At 58.8% G+C, this 10,643-nt stretch overlaps 1 protein-coding gene across 2 annotated transcripts; it reads right to left on the bottom strand.

The window, feature by feature from the left end:
• Window positions 1-4,599: 4,599 nt before the first annotated feature.
• Window positions 4,600-9,783, bottom strand: DLX3 (distal-less homeobox 3). Of its 2 annotated transcripts, XR_003430300.1 has the most exons (4): window positions 9,237-9,783; window positions 8,007-8,197; window positions 5,225-6,447; window positions 4,600-4,890 (listed from the first exon to the last, which is right to left on the bottom strand). XR_003430300.1 is itself a non-coding variant. In XM_027094375.1 (3 exons), exons 1-3 carry the CDS (start codon window positions 9,559-9,561, stop codon window positions 6,100-6,102), a joined length of 864 nt encoding a protein of 287 aa, XP_026950176.1. In that variant the 5' UTR covers window positions 9,562-9,783; the 3' UTR covers window positions 4,600-6,099. The 2 variants fall into 2 exon arrangements, 1 of the variants encoding a protein (XP_026950176.1); XM_027094375.1 differs by having other exon boundaries at window positions 4,600-6,447.
• Window positions 9,784-10,643: the final 860 nt, after the last annotated feature.

Genomic DNA, 10,643 nt, shown 5'->3' with positions numbered 1-10,643 from the left:
ACTGTTAGTTCCTTCAGTTGCTCAGAAGCAGAGATTGGTGATGGGGTGCCAGGTGCTCCTCTCCTTGTCTTGGTTGACCCCCAACAGCCGAGAGAGGGGGGCAGTTATCATTCCCCCCCTCAGCCCCACACTCCCTCATCTGATGGGAGCGGGAGGGATTGTGTGAGGGGTCCCAAGAGCTCTTTTCACTTACTCATCTGGGCAGTTGATGTCCACTGAGTATCTTGCTCTCCAGTCAGCGCTACGCGCATGGGGTGGACACACCAAAGCCCCTGCCCTCATGCTTGATGTCCCAGTTCAAACCCTGCCCAGCTCTGCCCCCAGGGACCTTGGTATAAAAGACTTCCCCAGGCCCCTTGCTCTGCAGCCCAGCAACCCTCCCCAGGGTGAACAAAAATTCTCCACGTGGTCCATGCCCAGTGCTATAAGCGGGGGACGAGACAGTAAAGGTGAGACACAGGCTCTGCCTCCACAGAGCTAGGACTGGGGGCCTGGAAAGGATCACTCGGCTAGCAGTGACCAGCACGGCTGAGCGACAAAGGAGAAAGACAGGGGCTGGCCACCCGGGCTGGAGGTCCAAGGTTTCCCTGAGGAACTGACTTCTGGGGCTGGGGACTGGGCCCCTGAAAAGAGCTGGAGGCTGGCCTTCCTGACTCCCTGGCTCCAGCCTTCTCTGCCATCCCCCCAACCTGTTCCCTCTGGCCCAAGCCCCACCAGGGCCCCCATAAACATCGTCCTCCCACCCCCCTTCCCTGGGGCCAAGGAAACTCATCTCCAAGCACTTTTTGGCTTCTAAGCCTCCCAGCCTCAGGCTGCTGGGTGGTTGGTAAACAGCTTGTTAAGGTGATTAACGCTGCAATTAAAGCTGGAAAAACCGAGGCCAGGGTGCTGGCTGAAGGCTCTCCCTTCCCCTCCCCGTCTCTGTCATCCCCCTGCCCTCCTCTTCCATCCCCAACGGGCTTGGTTGACGCTACTCAGCCTGACTTGGCGAACCAAAGCCCTCCCCTAGGCTGGGAGGCCGCACATCAAGTGTCCGGCTGGCCTCAGCTGCCCAGAATCCCTTTCCTGAGGAGGTTGGGGGCTCTGCTGGCCCGGGGAGTAAGTGGTAGTGATGGTGTATTGCTCAGGCGGGTGGTGTGCAGAGGCTGATTTGGGGTGAGGTCTCTAAGATCCACTAGTGCCTGGGACCCCTTAAAGGGAGGGGCCTCAAGGACAGGGGTAGAGACCATCCTTCTCGTCCACTTCCCCAAGTGAGAAGGGCAGGGGCCGTCTCCTTCCAGTAGAGGGGCAGGAGTTTCCTTTCTCCAGGCTCTCAGAGTCAGGGTGGCTCCCAGCACGTCTGAGGGGCTGGGAAGTGGCAGACCCTGAGCCTTGCATCCGGGGAAGGTTTTAAGGACCCACTGGGTCCATGCCTCCCCTCCCTTCAGCATCAGCTCTAGCCAACCCGTGAGGGCCCTCGAGGTTCCTGCTCTCAGGCTCGCCCACAAGCCTTCCTCTGCACCCCGTGAGTCCCAGGAGAGGAGTTATTCTGCAGGCGGGGTCTCCAGGGAGTATGTTCGCAGACCCCCATCTCTGCCTGTCATGCTGCCATCCTTCTTTCGAGGCATAATTCAAATCCCACCTCCCCCGTGAAGGCTTTCTACGTTTCCTTCCCACCCACCACCGCCTGCCCCTGCCCTTTCCTCTGACAACCCATCCAGTCCCTCTGACTGCGTCAGGTTTGCCCAGCTGGGGGCCTGTCCAGGGCGGGCCCTGCTTCTGGCCATGGAGCTCGTAGCCCAGGTCTGTGCCTCCCTTCCCCAGGCTTCAGTCATCCGTGGTACCAGCTCCTAGAACAGTGCGTGGAACAGGGCAGGTGCTCAATAAATGTTGGTTGAATCCTTTTTGGAGCGCACCTAGAGATCGGTGGATCGACCAGTGTGGTAAGTGCAGCCAGGGGCCCGGGTCTGAATCAGGCACATTGAGGGTGGGATGGGGCAGGAGGCTGGGTGGGCAGTAAACCCCATCTGCACTGTCACCATGGTCAACAGCAACTTTGATACCCCGAGCAGTACGCACCACGTGCTGGGTGCCTTAGGAAACGTTTTACACATATTATCCATTTAGTCCTTGAGACAACTACCTGCCAGGCAGGTAGCACTATTCTTAGGTTACAGATGAGAAAACTGAGGCTTAGAAAGGTTAAGTGACTTGCCCAAGATCACACAGTCAGGAAAGCAGTGGAGGCAGGACTGACTCCAGGTCAGCTGACTCCAGCGTGCACATTCCTGACTCCAGCGTTAAGCTTTTCCAAGCATCAGCCCTGGGGAAGAAGCCCAGCCCCTCCCGCCTCCACTTCTCCCAGGGAAGAACTCAGGGAGGAGGCCTGGAGGGTTGGGGTGGGCACAGCTGCCCAGCTCTCTGACACTCTGCCCTGGCGTCTTAGTAACCTGAGCTGCAGAAAAGCCCATGAAGAGCACGCATTCTCCAGACAGACCAGGGTTCAAATCCCAGCATTGCCATGTATTAGGTATGTGAACTTGACAGAGATTGGACCTCTCTGAGCCTCAGCTTCCCCATCTGAAAATTGAACACTATACCACCCCCCTCCCTGGCTGTTGCGAGGATAACATGCAAAGTGCCTGGCGTAGAGTAGGAGTTTAGCAAATCCAGCCCTTATTAAGGTTTGGAGAACAGTGATCCTCAGGGCAGACTAGGGTTCCCTCGCCCCCCTCTTCTTCCCTGAAGGTTGTCACGAGGCAACGGGTGTAGTCAAGAAGCACCTGGCAGAAGATGGGCTCGGCTGCCCCACCTAGGCACTCTGCCAGGTCCCCCACCCAAGTCCCTGTCCTCGTGGCTCTCCTACCCACCAGGGCTGTGAAGAGGGCCACCTGCCTGGCCTGGAGGTGAGGAGAGGAGGAAGGGGAGGTGAGGGGCGGGGCTGACCCTGAGGGAGGTCACCCGGGCAGTTAATCCAGCCTGACAGAGCAGGGATGAGCAGGGAGGAATTAGGGAGCTTACAACAACCTTTCATCCCGCAGCAGCCCGCCCGCCAGCCTGCCCGCCCAGCCTCCCTCCTTCCTTCCTCTCTCTTTCTGCCCTTTTTTTTCCCTCTCCCTCCCTTTCCTGGCAGCCCAGTCCTAATAAAATGCAGTGTCTCCAGTAAGTCTGCCCGGCTGCCGCCTCGCTGCTCCTGCCTGCACGCAGCCCTCAACCCAAACTGCTCAGCTCAGCCCCGCCTGGCAGCTGCCACTTAACCCTTGCCAGCCTGGCTGGCGTCCGTGGGCTGGAGGCCCTCCTCCCTTCCACCACCCTCGGGCGTGGTGGGAGGGGAGGCGAGGCGTATTTTCTGAGAGGCAGAGGGTGAGGTGAGGGCTGGAGGGCCCCCACGTTCTGGAGCCCTGCTGTTCCACAAGGCCCTTCTGTCTTCTGCCTTCTCAGCCTTATTCTGCCTTGTGCCTCACCGTAGCCACAGAGGCCAAAAGGGTCGGGATTGTTGTTCCCATTTGACAGATGAGGAAACTGAGATTCTGACAGAGAGGTTCCAGGCGAAGCTGGGTCACCTGGGCTGCTGGGTGGTGTTGCTGACTCCATCCTAGACTTTTTCCAGTACAGGGGCTGCCTATACCTGTGTGTGTGCACGGGATACTCGGGTGACTTGAGCGAGGTGTGTGTGCACCTGTGCACCCCTTGGAATGTACGATTTGTATATTTGTGTGATGCTAGCATGTCTCAGGTGTGCGTCTGGGTCTGTGTACTGGCCTCAGAGGGCAACACGTTTGCCTGAGGTGGGAGTCCGTGTATGTGCGATGGTAGAGAGATGCATTTCTTGGTACGTGTGTGTATAAGCGAGAGAGGTGGCTTCACAAACGTGTGCGTGCATTCACGCTGTCTCCCATCTGTGCCAAGACGTTTGTTCACACACACACCCCTCCGTTCCTCCTGCCACCTCCAGCTCTCCGTCCCCAGAGTCTGGCAGCTGGAAGAGGAGGGTGGCGGCACTGCTGGCCCAGGCCGGCAGCCGCAGCAGCAAGAGGGCTCTGAGTCAGGGCCCGAGCACTCCCAGGGAAGGTCAACGTGGAGACCCCTTGTCTGTTTCCATGGTCCAGCCTGGATCCCAGTGGCCTGGGGTCCCTGCCAGCTGTGGGACCAGTGGCGTTCCCCCTGCCTGAGGCCTCACCCTCACCCCCAGCTGAAAGGGATAGACAGGAGGGTGAGGGGCCAGGGCATGGAGGCAGGCGGTTTACACGCGTGTGCAAGCGTGTCTGCGTGTGAGCCCAAGATCACAGAGCAGCCCTGAGATGACCCGGTGGCAGTGGCGGAGGGCTGCTGGCTGGCAGGGGACGCCAAGCCACAAGCAGCGTGGAGTCAGGCGGGCCCAGGGCTGGGAGCCTCCACTCCCCAGACCGTGGGGGCAGCCAGGGGGTCAGAAGCACCTACTACCCAGCGCCAGGCTCAGCCCAGTCCTCGAGCCCAGAGCCCCAGCACTAGGTCCCCAGGGCTCTGACTCCCCCAGGGGACCCTGGAGGCTCAGAGGGCTTTCCCCACCAGACACCTTCCCCAACTCCCGGCCCTCCGCCGAGAGCTGCCTGCCTCTAGCCTCCAGTTCAAAGAGCTCAGTGGTTATTTTCTTCTTTTTTATTAATGTTATATATAAAGATGGGTCCAATAAGAAAGCAGAAATGAGAAGGCTGGGAGGGGGTGGGACTTGGCTTCGTTCCTCTACCCCTGGGGTGGGACTCTTCGAGATCCACCACGTCTCTCCTCTCGCCTGCGCCTCCCACAAACCCAAATCCAGCCGGAGCCCACATCTGTTTCTCTCAGCTCGCGACGCACAGGCAGGTACATCCAGGAGGAAAGGGCCACATAAGTAGGAAACCACAGTAGGGAGGAGGCTGCTTCTCTCTGTTGCTTTAAAAAAAATACATACTATATATATATATATATATAGCTACAGTCTTCTACTTCTCCTTTTCTTCGATGTTCGACCACATCAGGGGTGGAGGAAAGTTAGCTCTGGGGGGCGTCTGGGCCAGGAAGGGGCAGTGCCACTGACCCTTCAGACAGCCACCCCCTCACCCCTAAAGGCAGCGAGTTATAACCCTTCCCATGTGCCCCGTGCAGCTCACCCGACACTCTCCGTCTTGGTGGGAATTATCCGTTTCCAAGGCCACCGGAAAGGGGGTGTTTTGGGGTTTGCCTTGCCTTGGAGATTTGGGGTTTGGGGCCAAAACTGCCAACTTACTGGAGGAGAGGAATAGGTGGGGTGCGGGCGAGCAGAGGCACCCACGCAGGGGAGATCGGTCCTATCTGTTAACAATGCCCTTTGTCTTCCTGTTTTCAACAGCTTTTGAAACCAAAGTTGTGCAAAGTCCTGTACATGGAAGAAGAATTGGGTCCTCGGGAAGGATGCCTGGGACCCACCCCTCCTCTCCGACCAAAGCGGGGGAGGGGAGGTGCTCCTTGAGTTCTCTCTAAAGCCACAAATATTAAAAGCTTCCCTTACTTGGGGGCTTTTCTTTGGTTTAACCCTCAAACCCTAAATGAGGGCTAAAAGTTCAGGGCGGGGCTCGTTGAGGTCCCCACCCTGAGTCCCAGTCTCAAGGTTCAATGTCTTTTTGGCAGAGGGAATGCTCAGTTAAGGGGCAGCCCAGGCCCCCATGGCAGGAACTTAGGCCTGGCAGGTCCCAGAATCCACAGTGCCTGGTGCCCCAGCCCAGGCCTGACCTGAAGACGCTCCGCGGTGTCCCCAGTGCCCAAGGAATCCAGTCTAGGGACTCGGGACTAAGTTTTAGAATCTGGAAGGTGATGAGCCATTTAAAGCCAATCCAGGCTCTTGGAGCAGAAGGGAAACAGCTGTCCCAGCTGCAGTGAAGTTCCCAAACATCTGGAGGGGCACCCCAGTGTCTAGGCAGGGGAAGGGAAATTCAGGGGGCATCCTTGGTCCATGCAAATTTCATCTGGAAGCTCTTGGGTCCCTGGAGGAAGGGGCAAGGGAAGGGGGAAAAGGGGTGTCCTTTCCCCTGTGCTCCTCGATGATTCCTGAGTGTTGGCTAGGACGGAGGCGCCTTCTGCTTGGTCCTGGGGTTCCTTCGTGAGAGGTTCAGGCCAGGTGGGTGCTCAGTACACAGCCCCAGGGTTGGGCGGGGGCCCGGGGGAGGCATGGTGCAGGGCGGCTGGTTGAGGCGGCGGCTGCTGTAAGTGGGGTCCACTCAGGTTCTGTGCATGGTACCAGGAGTTGGTGGGGTCGTCCAGGTAGCTGGGGGAAGCACTGTATGGGAGCGGCGGGGGCAGCTGGCTGCGGGCGGGGGCTGGAGTCGAGTGGGAAGAGGTGTCCCAGAGGGCGGGTGACGGTGGTGAGTTGCAGGCCATGGAATCACTGTTATTGGGGCTGTGCTCCAGTGGCGCCTCCCCGTTCTTGTACAGCTTCTTGAATTTGGAGCGGCGGTTCTGGAACCAGATTTTCACCTGCCCCAGAGAAGAAAGGGGGAGCTAGTTAGCCTCGCAGAACGCTGAGTGAAAACCCATCGGGGAACCCAGCCTAGAGAGGGCAAGGCCAGCACCCACCGTCACACGAGATCCAGGCAAAACCCAGGCACCCGAACCCCCAGGCCAGCATCTTTTTTCTGTCGGGGACAGAACTTCGGCCAGGAACTACTGACTGCCTAGGTCCAAAGCGTGTGACCTTGAGGAAGTTACTTAACCTCTCTGGTTCTTGCTTTCCTCATCTACAAAATGGTGCTGATGACAGCACTATTACCTACGTCCTAGGGTTATGATGATGCTCAAATAAGTTAAGACAAATGAAGAACTCAGAACAGCCAGCCATCCTACTGACATGGTAAAGCACTGAAGAAAAGGCAGCCCAGGTGGGAGATGGGCGGTTTGTGGTATTTTGTTCACATTGGAAACCCAGAAGCAGAGGTGCACAGATACACAGAGACACATAAGCATCTCCACGCGCAGCAACGTACGCACTCACAGCTTCACACACGAGACACCAGGCTATAAAGATACACACACGCACAGATACAGCCAGATAAACACCCTGCAGAGGTGAGCACCCACGTTCACACACTCAGGAGCCCTCCAGGGCTGGCTAATGGGGGTGACCTGGGGACTCGGGAGCAGGTGAGCCATGATTCCCCAGATTTCCCTTGGGGTTTCTCCCCCTCCCCCTGCTGCTCTCCACCCCATGACTGGTACAAACAATGAATCAGCTCCTCACCGGGTGACCCAGATTCCCGGCGGACCAGGCCCCACGCAGCCGCAACCCAGGCCCGTCTGTCAACACCTGTAGGGAGCCAGGCGTCCGCCACTCCTCCCCTGAGCAGTGACAGGCTGCTGGGGGCTTTAGGGACAGACTGGGGGTGGGGGAGTCCCACCTCTGAGTTCCTGTCCGCCTTTGTGGGGAACCTCTGTTCCTGGCTCCGGGCACACACAAAGGGGTGGAGCATTGGGTGCTGAGCAGGAATGCAGTCTTTTGATACAAGCACACATTTTTGTACATGCACTCACCCCCGTGCCCAGTCAAGTACATCTGCCTTGCCATCTATAAGCACAGTGACCCGTGAAAGGTCTCACTCCTTAAGTGTGCTTTCCCACATGTACACAGATCCATTAGCCTGTGTGCAAATATATACATGAATACACGTATATGTACACCTCTTACACACACATGCCCAGCCTGGGGGGAGACACGGTGTAGACTCCTATCAGTAACCAAACCTGTGAGTGACCCACACTGTTGGGGGCCTGTGGGCGCTGTCAATTCTGGGGTACAGGGAGGACATCTCTCCTTGTGAGAGACTCAGTCGCACAGGTTCACAATATGCACGCCTGCACACGTGCTAATGCACAAACTTCTAACAGAGGCTGAGATCTGGGGGCCCCTCCACCCACAGGCAAGGGTTTCAAGGCCCTGCGGGGAACTTAAGAGGCCATCTAGGCTCAGCAGCGCCTGGGGAGTCCCGGGGTCCCGCGGGGCCCCACCGAGTCCTCGCGGCCCTCGACCGCCCACCACTGACCTGCGTCTGCGTGAGGCCCAGCTGCGCGGCCAGCTCGGCGCGCTCGGGCAGCGCCAGGTACTGGGCCTTCTGGAAGCGGCGCTGCAGGGCGGCCAGCTGGTAGCTGGAGTAGATCGTGCGCGGCTTTCGGACCTTCTTGGGCTTCCCGTTCACCATGCGCACCTCAGCTTCCGGTTCCTCCTTCACGGACACTGAGGGCAACGCACGGGTCAGTGGGCGGCTCAGCCTCGGCCTGCGACCCCGGGGCCCTCATGGGCCCCGCGGGACACCCCACCCTCCGGCCCACCTACTCACCCCGGGACTTCCCGGCTGCTCGCTCCGCCGCCGGCGCCCCGGGTGGGAGCTGCGGCTACAGTGCCGGGCCGGCGGCCGCCCGCGACGCGGCGCTTCCCCGCTCCCAGCTCCGCGCCCCCAGAGCGCGGTCCCGGCGCCAAGCTACCACCGGACGTGCACGGCCGCCGCCTCGCTCTCCGCAGCTCCCGCCACCGTCTGCCCGCCGCCCTGTCACCCGCACCACGCTGTCGGTCGCTTCTCTCCCTCCTTCCCTTCCGTCCTCCCTTCCTTTATTGTTCTTTAAACTTTTTATTTTAGAATAGTTTTAGATTTTCAGAAAAGTTGCAGACACATCAGACGCCCTTCTTCTTTCCTTCCTTCGCCCTTTCCTCTGTTCCTTTCTTGTGTCCTTTCTCTCACTTTGTCTCTCCACTTTTACGCTGACTCCACTTTGCTCTTTTTCAGTTTCTCCACTGTCCGCTGCTGCTTCCTTCCCTGTTCCGGTAATTCTGAGGGGTCTCTCTCCGTGTCCCCCTCACCTTTCTCCCTCCCCCCCAGCCCAGATCCAAAGCGGGGTCGCAGAGCTTCCAGCGCCCGCTGCCTACCCGCCAGCCCTCTACAGCCCGATGGAGGACCGCCTGCTGAAGTGCCCGGAGAGCATCTGGAGCAGGAGGTTCTCTGACATCCACAGCCCCTGCGTCCTCGCCTCGCTCACCCGGATCCTCACCCAGGACCACGGCGCCGCACACGCACCACGCCCCGAAGGCGCGCAGTCTCGGGACTGGAAGGTCGTCTGTCCCCTCTGGGGGTCATCTAGCCCACCTTCTCTAACTTCGGACAGGTACATTTCTTACCCGGGGCGCCTCCCTAGATTTCCGCTCCAATTCCTCGCCTTTCTCTCGCTCGCTCGGGAACCTCCCCGTGTCCCCCACTCTCCCGCGACCCTGTGGTCCTCACCTGGGTCCTGCGCGGGCAGTGGCTGTTCCCGGTAGGCTCCGTATTGCCGGTAGGAGGTTCCGTAGGTATACTCGGACTTGGGCGAATACGCGCCCGTGCCTGCAAGCCCGTTGAGGTTGAACTGGTGGTGGTAGGTGTAGGGGTTCACGGTCTGGCCATAGGGTTGGCCCGAGTAGTAGTCGTGCTGGGGAGCGCTGTAGTAGCCCAGGTCGGTGACGGAAGACTCCGGCAGGGTGGGTGAGTCCTTGGAACCCGCATGGCAGCTGAGCGAGCTGGAGATATCGGTGAGGATGCTGCTGAGCTTGCGATCGAAGGAGCCACTCATCCTGGCGGGCGCCACGCCACCCCCCGGGCTGGCCTCGGCCGGAGCGCCGGAACCGGCAGGAGCGCGGGGGAGGCGGAGGAGACGAGGCGGGGGTGCGTGTCCGGAGGGCAAGGGGAGGGCCCGGCAGCGTCTCTGGGGAGGGTCGGCCGAGGGGCGCTTAGACCATCGCCGGGCTTCCGGCGGTTGCGGCGCGCCTCTCGTAGCGTCCCAAGCCACAGTCAAATGCTACCAGCTCCGCCCGGCCAGCCGGTTATAGACTCAATAGTGGAGTCGCAGAGGGAGGCCCCAGCGCTCTGATTGGCTGCAAGTCTTGCCTTCCAGGCAAAACATGCTCTTGAGCTCTTTCGTTCCTCTCTCTCTCTCTCTCATTCTTTGTTATTACCCAACACACACACACACACACACACACACACACACACACACACACTCACACAGACCCCTCTGTTCCTCCTCCTGTGGGTCCCTCCCTCAGCCCAGATAAACCCCCAGTGTCTCTGAAGGAAAGAGTGGGAGGAGGGTGTCTATCTGTAGAGTCCCCAGGATCCTTCAGTCTGTCTGTCTCTCTGGCTGCGGGTGGAAGGTGGGCTCAGGTGCGACAGAGAAGGAGGGGAATTTGCCTATTGGGTGTTTGTGGAGGGAGGTGGTCCAAGGTGTGTGTGTGGGGAAATGACAGGCAGATAAACACGCCCAAAGTCGAAGCCCCCAGGGCTCCTGATAATGTTCTAATTTCTTTTAAAATCAGAAGAAAGGAGAACATTTTAGGTTGAAGAAAATGGTTGAGTGTATATTCATATATTTATTGTCTTTACAGCAATGCAGTCATAAAGTGTAATTCAAAATATATATATTCTTAATGGAGGAAGGGGCCCATCAGGCAAAAGTGCCCTAGGCCTATGAAAGTCATCACTGGGTCCAGGGAGGGTCCTATTGGAGAGGGCCTGGTAGGCAGGTGTGTGGGTGAGGCGCTTATGGAGAGGGTGGAGGTGCACAGCCTGTGTGTTGCGATGTTAACGTTATCTCCAAAACTTTCAGAGATGGCCTAGGCTTGCTGGAGGGAACAGGGAACCTGGGGTCCCCATGAG

This window comes from Aethalodelphis obliquidens, unplaced genomic scaffold (assembly GCF_003676395.1).
Source record: "Aethalodelphis obliquidens isolate GAN/ISIS:26980383/991018 unplaced genomic scaffold, ASM367639v1 scaffold89, whole genome shotgun sequence".
Taxonomy (NCBI): Eukaryota; Metazoa; Chordata; class Mammalia; order Artiodactyla; family Delphinidae; genus Aethalodelphis; species Aethalodelphis obliquidens.
The sequence above is the reverse complement of the archived record's forward strand: the minus strand, read 5'-3'. Positions and strand labels throughout refer to the sequence as shown.

Bases quoted from the DNA above. Each gene is read 5' to 3' on its own strand.
- DLX3 (XM_027094375.1), bottom strand. From the start codon at position 9,561: ATGAGTGGCTCCTTCGATCGCAAGCTCAGCAGCATCCTCACCGATATC. The intron at 8,198-9,236 runs GTGAGGACCACA...CGTTGCCCTCAG, and splicing joins ACTGCCCGCGCAGGACCCAG to TGTCCGTGAAGGAGGAACCG. The intron at 6,448-8,006 runs GTCAGTGGTGGG...TCTCTGGGGCAG, and splicing joins TGGGCCTCACGCAGACGCAG to GTGAAAATCTGGTTCCAGAA.